Here is a 27,647-nt window from a genome sequence, read left to right as displayed (position 1 = left end):
TTCAGGAGCCACGTGGAGATGAAAACAAATAAAGTTCCAAAAATCTAACAGAGCGCATTCAAACTTGATGAAGAAAAAAATCTCATTCATGAAACCCAGGCAAAGATTTTAAATTTCCTCAAATGCTCAATCTGTTACAATAGCAAAAAAATTGCAATTCAGTAGCCACATCAAATCCTTTAATAATCTTGTTAAACTGACAATCAAAATGTGAACTCACCTCCCCCCCCCCCCCACCCCTGTTGCCCACTAAAATAAGTGCTTTTGGAGCTTTTGAAACCGAGCCAAGCATTCACGATAACCTTAGTTGTAAGAACAACCCTCCAGAAATGTCAACATTGAACCTTATTGAAACTGCAGGAACAGATGATAATGTTTTTTTCTAACCTACACCAGCTAGTCTATCAATTAAAGCCGCCCAACAAACAATGTTTTATTTTAACCCTAACTGACTGCTGCTGCCTGGTCATTAGGTGTTTTTAAAGGCTGCAGATGTAAATAACTTAAAATCATGACACTTAAATAGAGTTTATCTGCCCTTCAAAATGTTTATTGGAATCCATCATTTTGTCACTTCCGCACAACGGGTTAAGCCATTTGGACCAGTGATAATAGAATCTGTTTGAACTCAGTACCAACTTCAATTAGTCCTATGGAATTTGGTTTTGTCACTTGTGAGATTCAAACCCTACCCCCTTTTCCTCTCAGCAAAAATGGGATGTCAGAATAGGGGATCGGAATTCCACATCCAGGTCTCACTTTTTTCAAGTTCTCTGACCCTTTGAAAATCTTGCACATCTTCACTGAAAGAGAGATGCAGTTGTGGGTCTCTGGTGTGCAGGGCACAGTTGGGAACAAATCATTTTCGGGGACACTATGGGCAGCACGGTAGCACAGTGGGTAACACTGTTGCTTCACAGCTCCAGGGTCCAAGGTTCGATTCCCGGCTTGGGTCACTGTCTGTGTGGAGTCTGCACCTTCTCCCTGTGCCTGCGTCGGTTTCCTCCGTGTGCTCCGGTACCTTCCCACAAGTCACGAAAGACGTGCTGTCAGGTGAATTGGATATTCTGAATTCTCCTTCTGTGTACCCGAACAGGCGCTGGAATGTGGCGATGAGGGGCTTTTCACAGTAACTTCATTGCAGTGTTATTGTAAGCCTACTTGTGACAGTAAAGATTATTTAAAAACTTAATTGAAAAACTTATGCAAAATAATAGCAAAAATCTCCTGCAAAGCTCCAACAAGGCACTCAAACGATCAGCCCCACAGCAGACCATTTAAGGCATGTGTCTGCCCCATAATTTTCTAAACAGTTTCAGAAAGCACCCAATTGTCAGATCCAGTTTGAGACCCTGTAGTGCACATCCCTCACAATGAAAATAAGTTGGGGAGCAGGTGGGGAGCGAAAATCTGGGTGGTGTTCCTTGCTTCCAGGTGAAATGCATTTTACCCAATTTGCGTTGGCGTCATAACTCCCAGAAGATCTACCCTAATAGTGGATCTTTCAAGCCTTTCTATAATCTTTAGGATTTTTAGAATTTACATTGAATGATGACCATAATATAATTTTAGGTGTATATTTTCCTCTGGGAGGTGATTTATTTTTATTAGCATTGAGAAAAATCTCTCCCCTTTGTCCCAGTTTAAAGGAAACCAAACACAGCATATCGTGCTTGTCAAAATCGAGTGAATTTTGGTTCCGAATCAGTGCATTGCCTTTGTGTCCAGAGGGAAGCAGCATTCTTTCACAGATGATTTATTTCCTTGCGAGTGACACTGATTAATGCACTGAGGTTCCCCGAGAATGCGAAAACACAGCAGCTGATTTTGCACAAGCTACTTGGTAGCCAGTAAAAGGAGGAAGCCGCACTTCATTAACAGTGCTTCTGCAGACAGTATTTGACACTCTAACCCCTTCACAAACCTATATGGGCACTGCAGGGTGACATCTGGAAATGTAATATTATTTATAACATAGCTCTGTCTCATAACACAGATTGCTTAATCCTTATATACAGAGGACAGGACAATGTCAATTTTTTTTTCAAGCATCTGAAAAAATGTTTGAAATAATCCCGGCATGACCTATTTCTTCCTTGTTATTGTACACAGTCCAGGTGTTACTTTTTGTCTTTCCTCTGTTCCTCCTTCGGGTATCCATGTGGCACACATCATTCTCTGGCTGAGAAGGCAAACACCAGGTCCTATGCTCCCAGACCCCTGCCTTTAATAATTCGGAACAACCACTGGGAAGTGAACAAAACCATCTCAGGAGTTTCTTTCTTGAACCTATCTCGTCCATTCAGTCATTTGGAGAAATCATCCTGTTTGTCGGACGATGCAGTTTTCGTTAAGGCGGTTACCAAACAAATTACACAACTGCATTTCTACCTTTTTAACTAGCTTTCAACCATTGACCTTTGAAGGGTCAACATTAGTGGATCAATTCTTTTACAGTCTCCCAGGCCGTTGGAGCCACTGCAAGGCACTGCCAAGGTGCTCGGGTGGCAGGAGCACTGCCAGAGTGGCAGTGCCAGGGTGCCCGAAAGGGGGCGTGGGAAGGCCTGAAGAGGGCGGGGGGGGGGGGGCTTCCTAGCGACCCCATAGCAAAGTGTCCTCACTAGGGGGAGGAGGGGGAGGGAGGTGAGGTAATGCTCATGTGTGTGGGGGGGGGTGACATTGCCCGTTTGAGGCGGGTGTGGGGGACCCTCAAGCTCATTTAGAGATCGGGGCACCCTTTCAAAATGCTGGCCCGATCTCTCAGGAGCCGGTCTGACCAGTGAGTTCAGCTCCCCAGTGATGAAAATAATTCTAAGTGTGGGCTTGACCGGGGAGAAACTCACCAGGGCTCTAAAAAATGACTAAGTGTGGTTATATAGCGGTGGGGACCTCGCTGACAGAGCCGGGGAGAAACTCCCAGCCAAACCTGTCTGAAATGATACTTAGAAACCTTTCCGTTAAATCACGCCCCATGTATTTTTCTTCCGCTTTCGTTTTGATCCTGTTTTCTTTCCACTGATGTTTATCTCCTTTATGTTCTGCACATTTGTACATCCTCCCACTATAATACGGGTACCTCTATTGCAGTTCTCCTTTGCAAACTGCAACTGGGGGCTTACTAGAATCCAAAGCAGTCATAAAATTCTTGGGCCTGGGGTTTGATGAGCAGCAAATGAAGAGTGCCCAGCCTGGACTGAACAATCAAAACTTTGTAACCTTTGAGTTTGAAATTACAATCTTGAGATTCTCTCAAAAGGATATTTGATAGTTGTGAACAGGACCCAATTAGGTATTCTCGGTATCTTGGACACCCCACCTAAACCACCAAATCACAAGTGTGCTGTAAAATGAATGAAGGAATAGATCTGATGATGATTTACACATTGCATTAGCAATAAAGTAAATGACGCGTTAAACATGAATAAAACTGATCCAGTGGTTAAAGGCATTTTCTCTGCATTGATGGGCATTTTTACCAGGAGCTCCATATTTTTCTGGAGCCTCTGGTAACAGGCCCAGTAAGCCCATATGTTAACCTCTTTGGGTACGGTGGAATGAAAAAAATCGATTGTGTCTGTCAGACCAGGGAACTTCGCAGAGGAGAAGTTTGAACAGCAGTCGAGTTAGGAGAGATAATAAATAGCATGGTCCAAATTGCATCACAGTACTGCAGACCACAGAACCACCTTCCAGAAAAGTAAAAGTCCCACATTTGTTGTATCTACTTGATTTATTTTTTTTAAAAAAGCAAAATTCTGCAAAACTGCATATTGGTACAAAAGCAGAATATTTCGGAAAACAGCGGGTCAGGCAGCGTCAATGAAAAGAATAGTAGAGGGGCGATTCTCCAGCCACGTTTCACCAGCGCATGTCCTGCTAAGCCGGGAGAATAGCAGAGTGCCTGAATGGGTGCTGTGCTGGGCGCCAATGGAGCGCAATGCTCCCATCCCGCTGCAGGTGGGCGTGACCCAGGTCAGCATATTTAAAATAGCATTCAAATATGCTGCATCCATTTAAAGACAGATTCTCAAGGCTCCCGATATTCCCTCCAACACCCCCAGCCGGCGCCAATCACCACTGGTCTCCGCAACCAGAGGCCAGATGTGATGACTATGCTGGCGGACGGGGGTTGCACGGAGGCCATTGGATGCAACAGGTGGTCAAGCACATAGCAGGGCAGGGCCTTGACGCTGCCCCTGGCACCCCTGGCAGTGCCACCTGGGCTGCCAGGGGCACTGGCAAGTGGTGGGGCCTGAAAAGGGGTGGGCCATGAACGGGCGGGACCGTCTGGCAATCCCATAGTGGGGTGTCACTTACCTGGGGGGGGGGGGCACTGTTAGGGTACCTGGATGGACTGCTGGGCTGGCAGTGGTACTGCCAAGCTGGCGGCTGACCTCAAGCACCCTGGAAGAGGTAAGTTGAGTGAAGTGTGGTGCCTGGAGGCCGCATGGGGGTTGCTGAGGGGGTGTTGAAATATCGGGGCAGCCTTTAAAATGGCGTCCTGAACCACAAGTAGCCTTCCTGGACTGGTGGGTTTAGCTTGCCAGTGCAAGAAATGACTATGGCGTCGACTGGGAGTTCCTTGCTGAGGCCAAAATAGACGGCAAAGTGCCGTTGAAGACGGGAACTTGAAACACCACGCTAAACATGCCAAAACCGGACATAGACTTTTTTTGGCTTAATTCCGGCCACTGATTTTGAGGAGGCTGCCTCTGAACTGGCTGAGGAGGACAGGGATCGTTCCTGTGGGGAAGGGGAGATCAGTTTGTCTGCCCAACCTCAAATGAATCACAGCTCCATCAGTTCATCGCATCCTCAGTGAGTCACATGCAGTCTTGTTGCTCAAACACAAGAATTGAAATTGTATTCTCTATCTTCTAGGCAGCAGTCGATCGAGGCCCACAAGTTCGAGCCCCAGTCAGAAGAAGAAGCTCATGAAGAAGCATCACAGAGCTGACGTGCACCAGTGCAGAGACACACACCTCAATGGGGCCTAGCCCTAGATTAGCCACAGGGTCACTTTTGGAGAACACCTATCCCTGCAGCAGTCATAGGCAAGGGAAGCCGAGGCCTCTCGTACTCGGGAGAGCTGCTGGAGAACACTCGCCCACTTAGTCGGTGTCAGATGATGAGCCCCTATAAGCAATCAACAACTCAGTGCTGCAAATGCAGTGACAGGCGGCGGGACCTCAGTCCTGGATACGGCAGTCACTCAGCAAACTAAAGCAAACAGTGAAGGAATCCATCCCCATTCTGTCGGATGTCACGGCTCCAACATGTGAGCACCTCAAAGCCACCAATGAAAGGTTGGCGACCGCCATGGAGACCTTGGTCCAGTGGTTTTGCCAAATTTGCGATCGACCCCATCCTCCTTGGCCACACACCCTGAGGAGCAGAAGCAAAATGTAGGCGACAGGGATACCAGGCACTTTGACCTCCCTCCAAATGCAACATCTCTTCAAGCAGTCAGGACAGGACCCTCGGGCACCCAAAGGGAGAATGAGCAGCGAGCTTAGCAATGCCCCGGGGGACTCCTCTCAGGACACTCCCAAGGGTGTCCAGCCGCTCAGAGTCCTTTCTGCCTGCGAAAACATCCACTCCAGCTGTTCAGGCCAAAGAGGGTGCATCTTCCCTGAGTGGGAGACACTTAACAGGCCGGGGCCCTTCAGGCCTTGGGTTACCAGAGGACCTGCAACAAAACCTTCGCATATCAACGGAATGCCTCCACCTTTAGCGTGGTCTTGGGGTTGCACTCGGGCATAGTGGTAGGGTTAGAAATGTTAAGGGGCTGGATTCTCCATTTCTGAGGCTAAATGCCGATGCCAACGGAGTGGTGTTTCACGATGGGAAAATTGTGGCTAAGAGCGGCGCCGTGTGAAACACTCGCGGAACGCGTGGAAAACGGTCAGAAACTCGCAGGGTCCCGGGCCGCACATGCGCAGGGCTGACAAGTTGCAGCCGCGCACGCCTACACCCCCCCACACACTGACCGGTCGCACCAGAAAACATGGCACCGGCCATGCCGAACCACATTCCTGACCATCCCAACCCCACTGCCCCCCCCCCCCCCCCCAGCCCTACCAGAAGCCCTCCGGCCAACGGCATGGATCTCGGCCGAGTGTGGCGGTGTTAGACACTGTCTGCAGCCAACATGACAAGCTCCCGACCGCTAGGACCACACAGGGCCCGCGTCGTCGGGAACTCGGTCCATCGGAGGCAGAGTATTGCGGGTTGGAAAGCTGATGACTCTCCAGTGAGGTTGCGACTGATTTCATAGAATTTACAGTGCAGAAGGAGGCTATTTGGCCCATCGAGTCTGCACCGGCTCTTGGAAAGAGCACTCTACCCAAGCCCACACCTCCACCCTATCCCCATAACCCAGTAACCCCAACCAACACTAAGGGCAATTTTGGACACTAAGGGCAATTTTTCTTGGCCAATCCACCTAACCTGCACATCTTTGGACTGTGGGAGGAAACCGGAGCTCCCGGAGGAAACCCAGGCAGACACGGGGAGAATGTGCAGACTCCGCACAGACAGTGACCCAAGCCGGGAATCGAACCTGGGACCCTGGAGCTGTGAAGCAATTGTGCTAACCACAATGCTACCGTGCTGCTCGTGGCACACGTCCCAATGATGCCGATTTGGAGGGGGCGGAGCATTGTGAACTGGCGCCTGCCCCAATTTCGGCGTCGGGAAGCATTCTCCACACGATCACCATTCTTGATTTCGGCTACAGAGAATCCCGCCCAAGAAATTTTGAAGTTACTTTTGGTTCACGGGTGTTCTGCTACTGTAAAGAAAGTGCACTTCTATGAATACATTTTACGGTTATGTGAATGTGTTGGTAAATCGAAGACGTTGTGAGTTTGTACTTTGGAAGCCTCTTATATCGTGATTTAGCCAACCACCCACTCAGTGATAGTGTCCCACTGAAATTAGCATTGATTAGGTGTCAACCTCACTTGAACATTCCCCCACCCCCACCCATTGTGTACTTCCAGAGAGGTGTGTTCAAAGTTTTAATTGAAGTGTGTGATGTAAGCGCTTCTTCCTCATGGAACACCATTGAATGAGGGCAGCTCTTCAGCAATGTTACTCTAACAGCATTCGTGTCACCCCAGTAGTAGAGGCAGAAGACTGGACATGCACAGGAAGTGATAATCCCGAGCCATGTCCTCATCTCCGTTGCAGCAGTGTTCACATATCTGGCGGCGAATGCTTCAGGTCTTCCCTTACATCGCTCCCGTCCATCAGTGGACTCTTAGTTCCCAGAGCGAGGGCATTCACAGAGCACGGCAGATCAAAGCAGAGATCACAGCCTTGCAATTCATGAGGCCAGAATATGCAAGTGGGCTCATTCTCACTGCGAGTCGTTGGACGTCCCCTGAGATGAAATGGAATGTCATTGAGGGCTAGATGAAATGTGGCATATGCCTTTCCTGGAACTGGTTAACAATTAAAGTGTCACGGGCACTTCTCCCATGTCTTGCCTCCTCTATGGCATTAGCATATTCGTACTAGTCTCAGCAGCCTCCTGAGCTTTCTGGGCCTCTACAGCTTCATCCTCCGATGAACTGTCACCATCCTCCATTTCATCTCTGGCAAGGGAATCACCTCTTTACTTTGCCAGCTTGTTTAGGGCAGAGCACACTGTGATGATGTGTAAAACCCTATTGGGTGTGTATTATAGTGAGCCACCTGAGCGGGCCAAGCATCTGAAGCACATCTTCATAAGCCCTATGGTTTGCTCTATAACGGCGCATGTGGAGCTGTGTGCAGTGTTGTATCTCTCCTTGGAATGACTGAGGGTAACACATCAGAACCATCAGCCAGTATTTCAATGGATGGCCCTTATCCCCAAGTAGCCGTCTCTGCAGATGCACTGGTGCCTCGCAAATCCCAGGCATCTGGGAGTGACTCAGGATGTAGTACTCATGGCAACCCCCAGTATACTGTGCACAATCTGCAGTACGTGTTTCCGATAATCATGCACCAGCCGTACATTGATGAAATGGTAGACTTTGAGGTTTATTAACATTAGGACCTGCTGCTGAGGAACCCACCAAGCCAAATGGGTGCAGTCTATTGCAACCTGCACTCTTGGCAAGATTAATATGGCGACAGTCACTGAATCTCAGCCTGGCTATCGTCGTCCAGAGTAAACCTGATATTCTGATGTGCCTTCCTCTTAAAAGCATCTATGGCTTCCTTTATGCATTAATGTGTTGTGGACTGAGATGTTTCACAGGTCCCCTGTTGATCCCTCCAGCCCCACGTGGCCTCAAGACTTCACAAAGATCTACCAGATCTCAGGAAAAGTGCAGACGTGCCCAGCATTATCCTTCACTTATATGTAAGAGGCGACTCTTCTAAGATATTCCCTAGATCTGGCGAGTCACCTTCATTGTCTGTGTCTCCTGACCCTCTTGTTCATGGTCTGTGTCTCCTGACCCTCTTGTTCATGGTCTCTGTCCCCTTGACCATGGCCCTCATGCAGGGCCTCCTGCTGTATCAGAGCACTCCTTCCCTCGCCTCCTTCATTACATTAGGACCCTGACAAAACCAGCATTGAGTCCTGGATCCATTTCTGATTTTGCCACTCTTGGAAATGAAACATTGAAGACATTAATGATTAAAGACTCAAGACAGTGAAGCCCAGAATATGAAAACGGCACCACTTGTGAGGGCCTATACTTTTTCCATTTGGCCTGATCAACCTTGTCCCTGAGACACTGGCACACACATTTAGGTGACCAAGATGGCACCCTAGATATATAACTTCTGGAGCACTGCGTGGGATGATGAGATGTAAATTAAATGCATGACCCAACCTGGTTCTGTGCTTCAATCTCTGACAGAGCATAGTAATTACCAATAAGTTGCTTATGGTCACTTTGTGGATGCCCTGAGGCCCGTTATGAATGCCATTTCTGGTGAACACGTGGCTGGCCTTCATTGATGGAATGCCATGTATAATTCAGCTATATTTCTTTCATTATTAATGGCTTTTACAGGGCGCGATTTATTAGCCTTGTCGCACCAGACTTGGTGACCCGACAAGGCCATTGAATCTTGCGAGAGGCCTCTCGCGAGATTTGCAATGCTCGAAATGTCACGCAAGATCAATGGAATCTCACCATGGTAACGTTTAACACCAATCCACATAAATGTGGACAAGGCATAATGGCACCCGGGGGGTGGGGGGGGGGGGTCTCCAAGGCCATTAGAGATGCACGGAAGTTGGCCTCTGGGCCGGGTGGTATCCTGGCATTTCTGCTGGCACCCAGGAGCCTTGGCGCTGCCAGCCTGACAACTTGTCACAGCCACCCAGGCACCGTGGCAGTGCCACCCTGGCACTGACAGGGTGGGAGGGGCACTGCCAGGCTGGCAGTTTCAAGGTGCTTAGGCGTCACATTGCCCATGCCTGGGTCAGGCCCAGGTTGCCTTGCCCACAAGAGGTGGGGTGAGGAATGGCTCGAAGACCTGAAAGAAGTATGTTGGGTGCATTGGGGAGGTCTGGAGGCTGCAGTGGGTAGCTCAGGGGTTCAAAAGATCAAGAATGCCTTTAAAAATGGTGCCCAGATCCAGGAGTCCTGTTCCTGCAGCCAGTGCAGGAAATGATGCAAGTGTGGCCTCGACGGATATTGCATAGCGTAACTCAGCTCAATGCTCCCGAAATGGGGCTCTGCACCAACAAAGTCTACATTCTAGCCACTGTGATGTTCAGTCAGTGATTTCTGAGCATCCTTCTAACAGCGTTAATGAAGGCATTAACATTTAGTAACGTTCTTCCCAAGGAGGCTTTCTCTACAAGTAGACTTCTGTTCAATCGTACGGGGACAAGAAGTTAGAGGGCGCTCGCAGAATTGACCCCTGAGCCACAACTGCACTCTTCTCCGACCCCGGGCCGGGTCAGAGAATCTCAGGGGGGGGGGCTTGATTCACGCGATGCTGCCCCGACGGCGATTCTCTGGTGACCGGAGAATCGGCACCATTAGCGCCGGCGCGGCATTCGTCGGGGGATGCTCTACATGATGAGTTGAGTGCCGGCCAAGTTAGTCCAAGTCCCGCTAGCGCCGTTCTCGTGTGGTCCTACCTGGTGGAACCTCTGCGTTCGTGTTGCAGAGGGCGGCCTGGTGGGAGGGAGGGGGGATCCTGTGGCCTGGCCCGCGATCGGGGCCTACTAATCAGCGGGCGGACTTCTCCTGGTGGGGGCCTATGTTCCTCCACGCCGGGCCCCTGTAGCTCTCCGCCATGTTACGTTGGGCAAATTCGTGCCGGCCGTAGCACGCACGCCCGAACTCGCGCCAGCCGTTCCACGCATGCGCGTACCCGTGGCGCCTGTTCTGACGCCGGTATCGGCAGCTGAAGCTGCCTGAAGCGCTCCAGTGCCATGCTAGCCCTCTATGCGGCTCAGGATCGCTGCACCTCAGGGCCTGTTGACGCCGTCGTAAAACGCAACAGCATTTACGACGGCATCAACACTTAGCCTCAGGAGCAGAGAATCCCGCCCAACCTCTCTCTATCCGTTTGCCAGAGACATACCTCGAACCTCGCAATGCAAAGATGGAGGTTCCTCCTGTTGTTCTGCAGCCTCCCCCAGTAATACTGGATCCCACACTTGTTCCCTCCCCCACCTCTTCCCTCAAACCCATTACCTGTGAGGAGCCCATGCCCCATTTGGACTTTTACCGACCCCATCCCCAGGCTTTATTGTACAGTCACCTACCAAGTGGAATCCCCCCACCTCGCCTCCCAGGAGAGCTTCACAAACGTCCCCTTTATTGTGTGCTTCCAATCTACAAGCTGCTGATTCTTCCAGTTACCATCACCATTCCATCTGCTACCCAGTACAGAGACAGCCAAACCCAGGGACAGTGACTGTGAGACAGGCCTGCGCACCAAACTGTGCATTATTCCTCTGTAGCATGGGCGTGTCACGGGTGATGAGCTTGGTGGGGGAGGGGGAGAGTCGGAATATCCACCTCAACAACTATGGGCCACTCTGGAGTACATCATGCTCTCAATGATTTATTCTGCTGCCTGCCCTGTGCACCCATGGACTGTCTTAAACCTCTGGTATCTGACTATGAGGTCCACATAGCCACAGGAGTCATGGAATCATAAAATTTACAGTGCAGAAGGAGGCGATTCAGCCCATTGAGTCTGCACTGGCTCTTGGAAAGAGCACCCTACCCAAGCCCACAGCTCCACCCCATCCCCATAACCCAGTAACCCCACCCAAAACTAAGGGCAATATTGGACACCAAGGGCAATTTAGCATGGCCAATCCACCTAACCTGTACATCTTTGGACTGTGAAAGGAAACCGGAGCACCCGGAGGAAACCCATGCACACACGAGGAGAACGTGCACACTCCGCACCGACAGTGACCCAAGCCGGGAACCGAACCTGGGATCCTGGAGCTAAGAAGCAATTGTGCTAACCACTATGCTACCATGCTGCCCAATAATATTCACTTATTGTCACAATTAGGCTTCAATGAAGTTACTGTGAAAAGCCCCTAGTCCCCACATTCCAGCTCCTGTTCGGGGAGGCCGGTACGGGAATTGAACCCGCGCTACTGGTCTTGTTCTGCATTACAAGCCAGCTGTTCAGCCCACTGTGCTAAACCAGCCCCTTGTATCTGTATTCTGTGACACCTGACCAAGTATCCCAGATCACAAGTTCCACATTGCCCCCTTCAAAGCTGCCCCTTCACTTCTAAGTCTCTGTGCAACCCGTTATGCTACACTAAACCCCCCCCCCCACTTCCTTTTCCAGACTCTCCATACACCCCTTCCATTCAAACATGTGTTATCCCTTCGACCCTGGGGCAGCACGGTAGCATTGTGGATAGCACAATCGCTTCACAGCTCCAGGGTCCCAGGTTCGATTCTGGCTTGGGTCACTGTCTGTGCGGAGTCTGCACGTCCTCCCCGTGTGTGCGTGGGTTTCCTCCGGGTGCTCCGGTTTCCTCCCACAGTCCAAAGATGTGCAAGTTAGGTGGATTGGCCATGCTAAATTGCCCTTAGTGTCCAAAATTGCCCTTAGTGTTGGTGGAGTTACTGGGTTATGGGGATAGGGTGGAGTTGTTGACCTTGGGTAGGGTGCTGCTTCCAACAGCCGGTGCAGACTCGATGGGCTGAATGGCCTCCTTCTGCACTGTAAATTCTATGATCTATGACCCCTTTGTCAGCATTTCATGTACCTATTCTGAGCTCCAGCTTCCCACCCCTCTGTTTACACTCTGCCATCCATTGTCCCCATCCTCCTCCACATCTTTGCCCCTTGACCTTCCATCATGCTCCCTTACCCACTTACAGCCCTTGCACAGGGTTCCTTCCCCATAACCCCCCTTGTCTTCATCATCTGCAACTTATAACCAAAGTCGAAATGTTCTTTTCTGAAAGTGCTGGCCTGCACGAGTACCACAGCACAGTGCTAACATGCTGGGGAAACGTAGGCAGAAGGAGAGCAAGCCTATAGCCCCAACAGTGTGACGTCCACTGCAACAAGACCAGCGCAGTGCCATGGGGGTTTCAACCTTGCCTTAACGTCCTGCTGACCTGGTGTAAGATTGTAAGGTGTCACGAGATTCCGGCGAGCAGATGTTTTAATGAGCATTCATGAGATGGTGATGAACGTGAATGCCGTTCATGTGACTAGGCGAGGGAATAACCAACCCACCATCAGCATAATTGCTGACCATTTTGGAGCCAATGTGTTTCAGACTTGTCACCTGCCACTGGATTATCCATTGCCAGCTTCCACAAAACCCACGGGCAAGATGGGAAAATTCCACCAGTTTCATCGGGATCTGTGAAATGTTGTTGTGGATTCTCCTAGTTCTTGCATCATAAACGAATGGATTATCACAGCAGCTAAACTTATAGCTGTTTAAAAAGCCATCTCATGTCAGAAGGTTGGTAATAACCATGCCCGAATGATATTTTGCTCAAATAAAATCAATGTTAGCAATTAGACTAATTGTATTGAAGGAGAATTCCAATTACCGGATCTTTTGAAAGAATTGTTCATGGGGCATTGTATCTGTATCAAATGCCTGCAGTGCTGACGAGTTTCTCAACTGGTCACCCTTTGCGGAAATGTCACATTACACTATGGTGTAATTATTCTTCCTTAGCAACAAAGCTTGGGTGTTCAGTAAGGTGCATTACAGAATAAAATCACATATCATTGGCGCTGTTCATTTTTATCTTATCCGTGTTTTATAAACAAAAATCTGTCGGTGGCTCTGTGCCAGGTACCAGCTCAGTAAGTGTAAGATAAATTGCTTCCAGGCCACTTCCAACGTTAGTATTTCATCTGCTTCTGGGAAATGCAGATATTGACCCACCTTCCTGATTTTCCTCCCTCCTCTTATCAAACATTTGACCTGTTTTTCCAGTCAAGCCAGCTAAGATAGATCAGAGTGTATATGAAGACATTTCTGTGCCCTTACTTATTAATAGGATATCTGAAAGTTTAGAGTGATAGAAAAATAGCTTCTAAATAAATAAGTTTCAGAACAATTTTTATATGTTCCGTGTAAATGTCCCATTTGAAATATAATAGAACAAGGTAAGTACAGACTTTTTTACAGAACAAACTGCAACTTAAGTAATTCAATTAATTCAAGCATTCATGTTTGCAGTTAAATTATCCATTCACTGTTTTGCAGTTAAAATATAATCCAATTTCTCATGCCATGTGTAAAGAATGTGAAATCCCATTTTGCTTCTTAAGCAAGTTCGTATTTGTGTTGTGCTAACAATGTATCTTGTTCTGTCTATTGACTAAACAGCCAGCTCTCTTTAGCAAACAGAAGAACAGCTTGCCCAAGGATAGAAATTCAGCAACCTTCCACTGACACTGACAGGTACCCGAGGTCCACATTAGCTAGCTCCCCATCAACACCCCCAAAGTAGTTAAAACGGTTAAAAGTTCTATCCATGTTGCTGTATGCTGGACATGTTGTGTTTCCAGGATGTCTGAATGGGGAAATTGAATTGGTAGACCAGCCCAATTAGCTGCAAAATGCTCGTCAGTATTTGACCATGTAGTTTGTAGCCCTTGATGCTCAATACGTTGCTTCGAAATATTTGCTCGCTAATATGTAACACTTTTCATGTAGAATAACATCCCACGGCACTTCACAGAGACACAGTAACACAATGGATTCTGAGAAAAGGAGATATTAAGAAGGGTGATGAAAAGCTTGCTCAAAGAGGTTGTTTTAAAGTGATCTTAAAAGTCGAAAAGAGACAATTCCAGACATTGGCGGAAGACTGGCAGTATCCATAAAAAAGAATGGCGTCAGTGGCGCAGCCGTAAAGTCACTGACTAGTAATCTAGAGACCCTGTCTAATACTCTGAGGACATGGATTCAGTTCATTCAGTTAATTGAAAAAAAATAGCATTGAAAGCTAAACTCAGTAATGGTGACCATGAAACTACCATCGATTGTCAGACTATTCCATCTGGTACACTGATGTTCTTTGGGGAAGGAAGTCAGCCAGTCTTACCTGATCTGGCCCACTTGTGACTCCAGATGCGCAGCAATGTGATTGACTCTTAACTTTCCTCTGAAATGATCTTGTAAGCCACTCAGTTCAAGGGCAATTATGGATGGCGATTATGCTGGCCTTGCCAGCGACGCCCATCCTGTGAAAGAATAAGTGAGTCTTTTTCCGATTGGCAGGCAGTGACTAGTGGGGTACCACAGGGATCTGTGCTCGGACCTCAGCTGTTCACTTTTTATATTAATGATTTGGACGAGGGAACTAAATGTATTATCTCCAAATTTGTAGATCGTACAAAGTTGGATGGAGGGTGAGCTGTGAGAGGGATGCAGCGATGTTTCAGGGGAATTTGGACAGGTTGTGTAAGTTTGCATATGCATGGCAAATGCAGTATAATTTGGATAAATGTGAGGTTATACGCTTCGGTAGCAAAAATAGGAAGACAGATTATTAATTGAATGAAGGACATTCAATTGAATGGTTATAAATTGAGAGAGGTGGATACTCAGTGAGACTTTGGTGCATCAGTCGCTGAAAGTAAGCGCGCAGGTACAGCAGACAGTAAAGAAGGCAAATGGTATGTTGGCCTTCATTGGGAGAGAATTTGAGGATAGGAATAGTGATGTTTTATTGCAAATGTATAGGGCATTGGTGAGGCCACACCTGGAGTATTGTGTGCAGTTTTAATGTCCTTATCTGAGGAAGAATATTTTTGCTATGGAGGAAGTGCTGCGAAGATTTACCAGGCTGATTCCTGGGATGGCAGGGCTGCCATATGAGGCAAGACTAAATCAGTTCAGATTATATTCATTGGAGTTTAGAAGAGTGAGAGGGGATCTCATAGAAACTTACAAAATTCTAACAGGATTAGACAGGGTAGATTCAGAAAGAATGTTCCCAATGGTGGGAGAGTCCAGAACTAGGAGTCATAGTTTGAGGATAAGAGGTAAACCTTTTAGGACTGAGGTGAAGAGAAATTTTTTCACCAAATCTGTGGAATTCACTACCGTAGAAAGTAGCTGAGGCCAAAACATTGTGTAATTTCAAGAAGGAATTAGATATCGCTCTTGGGGCTAAAGGGATCAAGGGATATGGGAGGGAAGGCGGGATCAGGGTATTGAACTTGATGATCAGCCATGATCATAATGAATGGCTGAGCAGGCTCAAAGGGCTAAATGGCCTCTGCCTTCTTCTATTTTCTATGTACGTTTCAGACAATTTTCCCACTTCCACCATGATTCCATTGATATTCTGAATTTATTGAGGAGGCCAGGAAATTACCTGTGGAAATTTCAGGCAAATTTGCATGTCAACTATTTTAATGAAATGTGGTCTAAAGCAGAAAAGAAAACTTACTTTAAATAATTCCTGGCATTAAAACTAGACCCTTAAAGATGATTTTACTCTTCTTAACACCCTATGTTGAGGATAGTAGAAGTCAGCGAATCTGATGTCGATTGAATATCTGCTGAATGCCCACTAGTTTAACATTTGCCCGATCTTTTTGTCAGGTCTGTGGTAGGCCTCTGAAGTCCATGCACAAAAGAAGACAGCAGCTTCTTTGTAGTATGCAAAAGTGAGTGCGGGAAGGGTGCCACAGTATATCTTGGCCAGCCAGTTTCTCTCATGCTCAATGAAATCTGGCAAATACAATGTCTCAAGCAGACCTGTCTCGAGGAGGGAAGACAGAGTCGACAGGCAGCTGGGAGTTGGAGGAAAGGGTTGTGAGGCAAGCGATTAAAACTGGGGGTTGTGTTGGGGACAGGTGATTGGAACTTGGTGAGGGCAGATGACTGGGACCTGGAATGGAATTGTGTGGGGACAGGGTGCTGGAACTTAGTGATGGGGGATGAGAGAGGGGGAAGATAATTGATACATAGTGGGAAAGTGGGGACATGATTTTGGGACTTGAGGTGTGGGAACGGGGCAGGAGATTTGGATTTGGGGTGGGTGGGTGTTCGGGTGAGGACAAACGATTAAGGTTTGGCGGTGGGGGTTCAAGTGTGGGGACGGATGATTGGGATTCAGTGGATGTTGGGTAGGCGATTTGTCCTGTGAGGAGTGGGGACAGGTGATTGGGAATGGGGCAGGTAACTGGAGCCCAGCAGTGTAGTGTAGGGGCAAGCGATTGTGATGAGAGATTGAGATTCAATGGTTTGGGGGTGCTCTGAAGATTGAGGCAAGGAAATGGAGAAAGAGGAAGGGAAAAGTGGTAGGGGAGATCGGGGAATAAGAATCCACGGATAACATTTTCATGGGCGTAAGGAAGTTTGGGGTATTGCGGCTTTGATTGGGGAGAGGGACAGGAAAATTGGGGGGTTGTTTTGGTGTGTAGTGCAGCAGCAGCAACGTAAGTGAGTGGATATGATTCTGGGAGAGGAGCAACATGTAGAGCTCTGCAGTGAGCAATTTGTGAAAGGCTATTTTCTCTGGTCGGTGAATAGACAACAAGGGGAAGATGACAGACACCTCAAGAATTTGTAAGCTATAACCATTGCTGACCATGGATCATGTACACATTACAGCAGCTCCCTCAGCAAATCCTACAATCAAGAGAATTGCACCCGCCTCAACAATTGACTCCTCGCCCAGGAGTTTATAGTTCGGCTCAAGGCTCAGGAAGCTTGCCTGACACCAGGATGTCGGCCTGCTTCTTCAGTGGGGTGTCCTGGGAGGTGGGTGAAAGAAAATCCAGGGATTGTTGAGCCAGTGCCCTGGAACTCTTTTCCTCACCATTTCTGCAGCAACCTCCAGCAGTTCTTTTTAAGGCTACTTAGACAATTGCAGAACTGGATTAACTAGTTTGCACATTGTACATTTCACATAGTTTTCACAGAGTTTGCAGAAGGTCTTAGAACAAACGCAAGAAACATCTTTGCATATTTAAGTTTATCCAATTCTAAATTTAAGTGTGTGTCAGCTACACTTAAAAACAGTGAGGACACATATGGCGATGGCCATACTGTTGGCACAGATAAGGCGCAGGACCTCATGCCCAAAAATTTGTATATATTGCACTTGTTTTACATTCCAAAAATACGGAGCACATGTACATATTTCTATGTCAGTGTGTTGTAATAACATTTGTTGAATGCAGCCCGTGCAAAGTCCCAGGGTGTTCATGTTATTGGCCATATAAAATGTGTCTGACAGTCCTGCATTAGAAGTGTTCCTTCCAAAATTCCAATAAGTTGACACGTTCAGATGTAAAGGGAATTAATTGAAAATGTGTCAGGCAGGTTAGCTAGCCCACCAGGAGGTCTGTGCTCAACATTTACAAAGAAAAGCTACATACATACCTTTGGTAGACATTGGTGGAAACCTCTTGCCAATGATTGCTTCAGCAATAGGCCCATGGTAACATCATCAGGATATGTGAATGCCTGTCTAACCTTATGGTGGAAAGTTTTTCAGAAGCATCCTAATCGCAGCATGCCATGCTTTACATTGTATTGTGTGAAAAAAAGCATGCCAGGGTAATCCACAGGCACCAATCATTTCTGTGGATTTTGGCAAACTCACTTCAGGATGACTGCAGTAACCTGGCTTCTCATGGTTTGAATCAGCTGAGGGTAGGATGCCAGGCTCCATCAAGACACCCTGTGGCTGCCATGAAGTCTGGCATGCACTGACAGTCAGCTGTGGCCTGAAATCTTCTTGTTGCAATACTGACTTATGAATTGGGTGCTGTAGAGTGACACAGGAAAATGGCAAACCACCGCAATCTCAGCAGTCATTGAAGAGGAGGCTAGGTCATATAGCGTCACTTTTCTGTAGACACATGGTGAGACAAAGAGGTTCCTTTCCTCTCATCCTGGCTATTTTTCCTTAATCCATTCAGCCTTGGTAAGTTTGTTGATGGGTTGAGATGTCTTTTGCAGCTATCCAGACGTTTTCTAACTTTGGTCCCTGCAATCTCATCACGCACACATTTTAAAATTTTATTTAGAGTACCCAATTATTTTTTTTCCAATTAAGGGGCAATTTAGCATGGCCAATCCACCTAACCTGCACACTTTTGGGTCGTGGGGGTAAAACCTACGCAGACATGGGGAGAATGGGCAAACTCCACACGGACAGTAACCAAGGGCCGGGATTCGAACCCGGGTCCTCAGTACCGCAGTCCCAGTGCTAACCATTGAGCCACACGCACACTTTTAATTGATTCAATCGATTCACATTTGCTTTGCATGTAGTTTTTCTCTCATTCCAGTGGGATGATTCTGAATTTGAACCCAGAGTAATGGATGATTAGTAAACCCAAAAATTTTAATTCAGCTGGTTCTTAAAGCAGTGCCAACCAAACCAGAAGTGTTTTGTACCTGAAGGCGAACATCACATCCAACGACTATTTGTTTGAATAAAAATGAAGCTACCTTGATGGCCCACACTGTTCATACATGGGAGATAATTTACTGAGGTTCTGTACCCAGAGTGGTATATCCGCAGCCGTGGTAGGTGAAATAGAGCAGTAACGTTGGAACCCCAATTTTCTGCTTGCTTTGCTCTAAACCAGGGGTTGTGACCCATTGAATGTAATGTGCATTGGGCTATACAGAGCACAGGACGCAAAATGTCTTAGTTCTACTCTATACTCAATTTGCTGGTATTACTAGCTCGGTGTTATTGCTTGAAAGTACAGATGTACATGTGTGGATGCCAAGTGAAGACAGATTTGAGCTTGGCTCCTACACTGCATCATGGTCGAATAGCCTGCCGACACCCATTGGGAAGACTCACATCAGAAAGGCCAGTTGTGTCTGTCTTCGCTGGTTCTTTTGAAAACTATGGAGCATTTCTTATCACCTTTGTGGAGGGTGATGGGATAAAATCGGAAAGTCCCAGTCTCCTGCGCACCGCACCGCCCCTGCAGAGGCAGAATGCTTAGACAGTCATTCAGTCAACAAACAAAGAATATACCAGGTGTGTTACAAAAACCTTGCCCCGTGAGGAAAGATAGTTCAATGCCAGGAAACTCCGATATCAATTTTTGTTGCGCAGTTTGCAATATTCTATGAATCAACGTCTTGGCCAAACATTTCTGTCCTGATGTATGTGGTATACGTTTCAAAGTTGAATAACAGAGGTTATCAACAACAGTAAGTTTTTACGGGTGAAGTGGAATTAAATTACCTTTGTAATTAAAATACCATTAGCCATTTGTTTTACACATCATCTACAGCTTCAAAAATATATCAACCATGGTGCAAGTGACTTGAACGCCTACCTGTTTGATATAGTGGGAAAATAATCCCTACATTCATAGAATCTACCAACATGAATGGCAAAGATTGCAAATCATCTCGGTAGGTTTTAAAATAAAAATATCCTAATGTTTGAACAAGCTGGGCAGCACGGTGGCACAGTGGTTAGCATTGCTGCCAACGGCGCTGAGGACTCAGGTTCGAATCCCGGCCCTGGGTCACTGTGGAGTTTGCACATTCTCTCCGTGTCTGCATGGGTTTTACCCCCACAACCCAATGATGTGCAGGATAGGTAGATTGGCCACTCTAAATTGCCCCTTAATTGGAAAAAATAATTGGGTACTCTAAATTTAAAAAAAATAAACTAAAAAAATTTTTTTTTTAAGTTTGAACAAGCTTTTGTCAGACTCAACTGCAGTGAACATGCGAATACTTTATATTGTTGGCCTGAGGCTTCGTCCTTGGGATTATTTCTGTCAGCGAATTGTACAGTGAAACACAGTAATTGCTGCAATGAATTTACATCAAGCTCATTGCTGCCCTCCAGCATATAACAACTATAGATAAAACCTACTTAACTAATGTCAAATCCCTAAAAGCCTCTTTTTGTTTAGTAGGAAGTAGATTGCCATCTTGTTTCCTAGTCGGAATGCATTTCTTTCCAGTTCCCCACACTCCCTCTAGTTAGATTCCTCTTCCCATTTAATTCAACCAGTGATGTCAGTGATGTGGTTTGTTTTGTTCTTTCCTATTGCTCCTACTCCAAAAGGAGTGAGACAGTGGAAGTGGTGCCAGACCATGAATCCCATTCAGAAGCTGAACAGAATGAGCCTGCTGAGGAAATGAGGTATTGATCCCAGGGCGTTGGTTATATGTGAAGTGTGATTAACTGGTTCATTATCCCAGATCCCTTCAATAGTGGGATGTCTTGGTGATTCTCTGAAGCTGTTGAACTACACTTCTTATTTCTGGGGAAATCAAAAAAGATTTATAATATATAGATTTGTAATATATAAGTGCTATAAAAATGTAGAAAACAGTTATTCATGGATTTGCCTTTTATGTTGCTTTATTCCTGTTGACAAGGTAGAATAGATGTTTTTATTAAATATTAGTAGTCCAATTTCGGGCAAAGGTCCTTGAACATATTTTGGATGTCTCATTTGCTTATGCGACCTTTCTGGTGAGCTGTTCATGAAGAGCTCAACCAAATCATACCAGCATCTTCCTGGCCACAATGCAAAAATAAAAGCCACATCTAGAACATAGAACAGTACAGCACAGAACAGGCCCTTCGGCCCTCGATGTTGTGCCGAGCAATGATCACCCTACTCAAACCCACGTATCCACTCTATACTCATAACCCAACAACCCCCCCCCCCCTTAACCTTACTTTTTAAGGACACTACGGGCAATTTAGCATGGCCAATCCACCTAACCCGCACATCTTTGGACTGTGAGAGGAAACCGGAGCACCCGGAGGAAACCCACGCACATACGGGGAGGACGTGCAGACTCCGCACAGACAGTGACCCAGCCGGGAATCGAACCTGGGACTCTGGAGCTGTGAAGCATTTATGCTAACCACACGAATGCTGTCATCCTGAAAGAAAACAGTAGAGTCATACTTCATGGATCCACTGTCACTCCCCTGAGGCATTGCCCTAGCAATTTTAGTAATCTGTTGCAGGACAGAACTGCTGTAAACCATTTTTTAACACTGGTACCCACAGCCATGATGGCAATAATCTGAGCTCACATTAAATCAGTCTAAGCTAACATGGCAGCAAGCTAACGTTGTATGATTTCAGGATGAGTTTCCACTGCAGCACTGAGGAGGCCAACTGTTTCCTGACACACCTAATAGGTGGAGGATAGTTATTGAGGATAAATATTAAGCCCCAGTTTTACCCATTTTATTTCAACACTCTCAGGTCATCTCAAAACATAACAGTTTACAAAACAGCATTACACAGCATAATTCACTTTACTAGATTAAAACAAACACTTTAACTGATTTAATGAATATATTTTTCAAGACAGTCCCCAAGGACAGGGCAGGATCCATAGCAACAGATTGGCACGACAAGGTAGCATGAAGGCTCTATTGTTATAACAGCTAAGCCAGCAAAAGACCAGTTCAAACTGGTCTTGATAACAGCACAAACCTCTTTAACATACACAGTATGCAGATACAAAACAATTAGAACTAATGTTACATATTAAAGATGGACAAATCAGATGTGTTTGAGTCTAACCCAAACCAATTAGGATTATATTGGGGTGTGATTAGATAGCTTAAGATAAATATGAAACAGTATAGCTGTAAGTTTCGTTCGGCCATTTTTAGTTGAAGCTGGAGCTGGGCTGGATCATTAGCTGGATTTCTTTCTCTCTCTCCTTTTCTTGAATCATCTATACTTTGATCTGAACTATTCACTGTCTCCCTGTATTCATATTTCACTTTCAGACTTTGACTTTTAAAGTTATTGCGAGCTGTTTGCCTAAGCAAGAAGATAATTTCAGTGATTCTTTGAAAGCGTCAAATTGTCTACGAATTCCTTTTTTAAATGACTTTCAAATAGTAATCAATAGAAGACAAATAAAACAATTCCTATTTGCACCTGAGAAGTTTTAACTTAAATTTCTACTGACTTCCAGTAATCGCAAAGTGCTGCTGAAACCGAATAGTAGATCTATCAAGCACTCAGACTTTTAATAAAGGCTGCTTGTGTTGCAATGAATGCTTAAACGTTGGCTATCAGACACTGCCTAATTACTGCACCAGACATGGCCGACAGTAGTCTGGGCTGGCTGACCAATAGACAACAGCAAAGGCACTGACAGGAGTGGGGGGATGAATACTGTCTCTCTACAGCACCCGGATCTTAGGTGGTTGCTGCCTGTGCAGCTTTGGAAGCTGCAATATTCCCATCAGATGTGACTCATGGTTGGATCACAAGTATGCAAACGCAATTGATCACCACTTACATGCTTGAAAAAAATGGGCTCTAAACTCTGTGAAAAATGCCCTGTGCCAAAGTGGTGCTGGACATGTCCATTCTCTTTTACATTGAATGCATGTTTTCTGGCATACTTCCAAATGCACCAAGCATTTCATTGTACATACCCATCAGCCTTCTTCTGTAGGTTGCTCCTTCAAAGTCCACATCTGAGTTTTCTGCATCAGAACTCCTGTGTGACTTTGCCCTCCATCAAGTTGGCACAGGCTCTATCCTTGCTCCCTGGCCTGGCCACTCATTGCTCGGGTCTAACCACATGCAGAACTGACCTCCATGCTATCCTTTAAATGACACACAGCCTCAGTACCTGTGTGAAACCTTCATCATCACTGCCTTCTTGCTGTTCTTCTATTACCTGGTCAGGTTGAGCTTCTTGGGTATCGGAAAGGAAAAAGGCAAAATGGTATGTTTGTGGTACAGGGAATTAAGGGGTGCATTTTTACACCATCTGCAGCTTGTATATCCGAGGAGTTTGCAAAATGAGGGGGACTGGAATGTTAGAAGGAGGGTATTTCATATGGATATCACCATCTTTTTTTAAATAAATTTAGAGTACCCAATTAATTTTTTCCAATTAAGGGGCATTTTTTAGTGTGGCCAATCCACCTAGCCTGCACATCTTTTGGGTTGTGGGGGCGAAACCCACGCAAACACGGGGAGAATGTGCAAACTCCACACGGACAGTGACCCAGAGCCGGGATCAAACCTGGGACCTCGGTGAGGCAGCAGTGCTAACCACTGTGACACCATGCTTCCCGAGAATATTGCCATCCTTGATGGTTTCACGCCTGTGCTGGCCGTGGCCACAGTAATAGTCACTTCAGTAAAGATGAATATTGTTTCCCCTGGAGGCTGGGACATGCAGGTGCTCCTGCCTGGTTAGTTTCTGCTGCATCTGTTTGTTTGGCACCTTTTCCTGCAAGAGCAAATTTATTGGGCGGGATTCTCTGGTCTCCCAGCTGCGTGTTTCCCCGTGGCAGGAGGAGGCTTGCTACTCGCTGGCGGTGGGTATTCTCTGTTCCAGCCACAGTCAATAGGAATTCCCACTGAAGCCACCACCATATGCTGCTAGGAAACCCACAGGCGGGGAGTACTCTGCTGGCTGAACCAGAGAATCCCGCCACCTTCGTACGGCTGGAAAATTCCAGCCATTGTGTCAGCGAGCATTGTGGAATCTGTTTGGCTGTCATGTCGAATAGCTGACAATGTGTTCAAGCTGTGAAATGTGGGCGTGAAGCTTGCAGCTGTACTAAATGGGTGAGGGTGTGGCGGAGCATAAGAATATTAGATATGAATCCTGATTGATGCAGAGATTATTGAAAGGTGGTTGGGTCTTGTGAATTGAGGAGTGCCGGAGGCTAATGGTGCAGCATTTGAAGTTGAATTTGTAGGCTTTAACCTCTCTGAAGTTATTGAACTCCTTGAGACACTGCATCAGGCCCCCAGGACCTGACTCCTGCCATTGATCTCGCCAATATCTACTCCCGTTGCTTTCTGACCATGTGCCTGGTGCACTTTCAGGCCATCTGTAGATACAAGATTTCTCTCCTCCTTTCAATCTCCTTTACTCAAGTCTCCAATGCAGCAACCAAAAGATAAGGAACTCGCTTTCTCCCTGGGTTTCCCTGGTCAGATTCACTTCCAGTACAACCGCCAGCAAATAATCAAGCCACAAATATATGCCCCCTTTAAGAGATGCAGGCTAATCTAAGCAGTGCAATCCATGGTGTTAATTGCTTAAAGCCGGTCAACAGTGCAATTATCACTGGTTAGATGCTGAAATCATTGGAATAAACAGGGTGCTGGAAGTTGCTGCTTACATCGCAAACAACAGACATGAATTAACCTTACCTGTTTTCGGGGCTATCGAAGTTGCCTCCCTGTATATCAACTACTTTGATATCTCTGAAAATATCAGTCTTTATGTATATGTTGCAAGATTAAAATGCGAAGAATGCATTCCATATCTGTAGAAGTTCATACAAACTCAAAACATTAGCTATACTCTCTCTCCCCAGACTCTGCCAGACCTGTTGAGTTTTTCCAGCATTTTTTGTTTCTACATTCCATCTCCTGTTCTGTTTCAGGGACTGGAGTCTGCGCAGTATTGTAGTGTGGTAGACTGCTCATTGTTCGGGTATGTCCGAGCTGAAAGGTTACATTTTTTACAGGTAAACCAAAGCAAAATAATTTGATTATAATGGAGGAAGGAGGGTGTGTGCTGCCTCCCCCATTCTCTTAGTTGTTTCTGCATGATCCCAAGACTAGGAGGATCCAAGGCATCCTGCTTGGCAGCTGCAGTGGATGACCAGGAGGGTTTCTCTGCTTTCATCCTTTGCTGCAGTCCACCAAGAGTTGATAACAATGCTTATGCCATGATATCACTATGGAGCAAGGCAATGCTATCACTAAAGATAAGCTCCAGGAACAAACTCATCCAATATGGGCATTGAATCCCGCTATCAGCGTTTTTCCACACCACCCTCTTACTTGACTGGCCCTAGTCTAGAAAGTCCTCTTGGTGTCCTATCAGTTGGAACACAATATAGATACAACTTATCGACTGGCATTCTTGATAATGGTGTATAATGCAAACATCTTCAACAACTTACAATTACAAAGCACCTTTAACGTAATGAAATGTCCCAACTTTATCAGGAATAAATGATGCTCCTCCAAAGATAATTAGTGATGTATGGGCTTCATTTTTCAGGGTCCAAAGAAAACTTCCACAAACTGCTTTGTATTATTAAGATTTTACCTTAAATTTTCAACCTCTGAGCATTTTATGCTGACTTTTGCCGAACTTTTAAATCATTTCAGGCATACTTTGTATTCAAGAGGAATGTGGAATGATGTCAGTTTGACTTTGCAGTAGCATGCTGTCATCATTTTACTCAACATCTTTTTTGTTGCAGTAATGTTCTGGTACATTTCAAAGTCTGCATTGACTATTTAACTCTTTCGTCTGAAAATTACTATTGGTGATGTTCTAAAATGGATTAACCTGCTCAGAACAAGCTTCTTCCTTCATTAAATTTAACAGAGGAATGAGTATGTTTATTTCAAATGGATTATGATTTATGATGAAGTATCGGAGGGGGTCTCTGAGCATTTTAAATCCTCAGATGATAAAACTAAAAACTACATCCTTTCAACACTTTTATGTTTCTCTTTCCTTCCTGTTTGGCCATTTCAATTTGTGTCATATTTTCATTATTCACCAATCCCATTATTTAAAATCCATTCCCTCTAAATTGTTCGATCTCATTATAGGACGAAAACTAACAAAACAGCAGTTGACAAAAGAACAGTTTTCTCCACCCATCTTGATCACTCCTTATCACTTGGCAAGTTGAAGAGTAAAACTTGTATTCAACTGCTCATGAAAGAAAAGAACATTCTCCCTGTCTCCCACCCCTTGACTGAAATTTTAATTGAACTCGTGCTGGGGGCAATGGGTTGGGACCCAGTGATTGCTGTAGCAGAATTGCTGTGGCTATTCAACTTAGCAACATTGGAGTCATGCCTCCTATTTCCCAATCAATCAGCTGGTGCCGCACCTTCAATGGAAGGATCTCTATTTACATGGACCCTATTTGTGTCAGAATGGCTGCACCCTTCATGGCTCAGGACAGTTCTAGAAATGAGTTGTGGAAAGAGAGGCCACCTTGACGGAAAATCAGGTGCGGCAGGGAACCGTGTTCATGCTAAACCTAACCATGACCAGCGCACTCAGTTTATCAGTATAAATAGGATAATAGGACGTCTCAACCATTCAATGACTCATTGAGTGCAGCTAAATTTTCTCCAGCTCTTGACTAGAAGGAAATGCAAATTAACCAGGAGAGGGAAGATGGTAACCAAACAAATTGAAATAGAGAGTCTGCTCAAGACACTCCCAGGTAGGGTAGTGGATGTTGTCTATATGGACTTCAGTAAGGCCTTTGACAAGGTCCCTCATGGTAGACTGGTACAAAAGGCGAAGTCACACGGGATCGGGGTGAGCTGGCAAGGTGGATACAGAACTGGCTAGGTCATAGAAGGCAGAGAATAGCAATGGAAGGGTGCTTTTCTAATTGGAGGGCTGTGACTAATGGTGTTCCGCAGGGATCAGTGCTGGGACCTTTGCTGTTCGTAGTATATATAAATGATTTGGAGGAAAATGTAACTGGTCTGATTAGTTAGTTTGCAGACGACACAAAGGTTGGTGAAATTACGGATAGCGATGAGGACTGTCAGAGGATACAACAGGATTTAGATCGTTTGGAGACTTTGGCGGAGAGATGGCAGATGGAGTTTAATCCGGATAAATGTGAGGTAATGCGTTTTGGAAGGTCTAATGCAGGTAAGGAATATACAGTGAATGGTAGAATTTTAAAGAGTATTGAAAGTCAGAGAAATCTAGGTGTACAGGTCCACAGGTCACTGAAAGGGGAAACACAGGTGGAGAAGGTAGTCAAGAAGGCATACGGCATGCTTGCCTTCATTTGCCGCGGCATTGAGTATAAGAATTGGCAAGTCATGTTGCAGCTGTATAAAACCTTAGTTAGGCCACACTTGGAGTATAGTGTTCAATTCTGGTCGCCACACTACCAGAAGGATGTGGAGGATTTAGAGAGAGTGCAGAAGAGATTTACCAGGACGCTGCCTGGTACGGAGGGCATTAGCTATGAGGACAGGTTGAATAAACTCGGTTTGTTCTCACTGGAACAACGGAGGTTGAGGGGCGACCTGATAGAGGTCTACAAAATTATGAGGGGCATAGACAGAGTGGATCGCCAGAGGCTTTTCCCCAGGGTAGAGGGGTCAATTACTCAGGGGCATAGGTTCAAGGTGCAAGGGGCAAGGTTTAGAGTAGATGTACGAGGCATGTTTTTTTACACAGAGGG

General features: G+C 46.0%; 1 protein-coding gene across 41 annotated transcripts in view; it reads left to right on the top strand.

Moving 5' to 3' along the window:
• The window catches only part of rims2a (regulating synaptic membrane exocytosis 2a), a 1,202,647-nt gene that overhangs the window by 805,074 nt on the left and 369,926 nt on the right, over window positions 1–27,647 (top strand). For 25 of the 41 annotated variants that reach the window (XM_038810037.1, XM_038809989.1, XM_038810036.1 and 22 more), the window contains 2 exons: window positions 13,802–13,885; window positions 20,502–20,579. The exons of 15 other annotated variants lie outside the window; for them this stretch is intronic. In XM_038810037.1, coding sequence (XP_038665965.1) covers window positions 13,802–13,885; window positions 20,502–20,579 — 162 coding nt within the window. The remainder of the gene's footprint in view (window positions 1–13,801; window positions 13,886–20,501; window positions 20,580–27,647) is intronic. One more of the 41 variants, XM_038809990.1, reaches the window with a different exon arrangement.

The sequence above is a fragment of the Scyliorhinus canicula genome, chromosome 10 (assembly GCF_902713615.1).
Source record: "Scyliorhinus canicula chromosome 10, sScyCan1.1, whole genome shotgun sequence".
Lineage (NCBI taxonomy): Eukaryota > Metazoa > Chordata > Chondrichthyes > Carcharhiniformes > Scyliorhinidae > Scyliorhinus > Scyliorhinus canicula.
The sequence above is the reverse complement of the archived record's forward strand: the minus strand, read 5'-3'. Positions and strand labels throughout refer to the sequence as shown.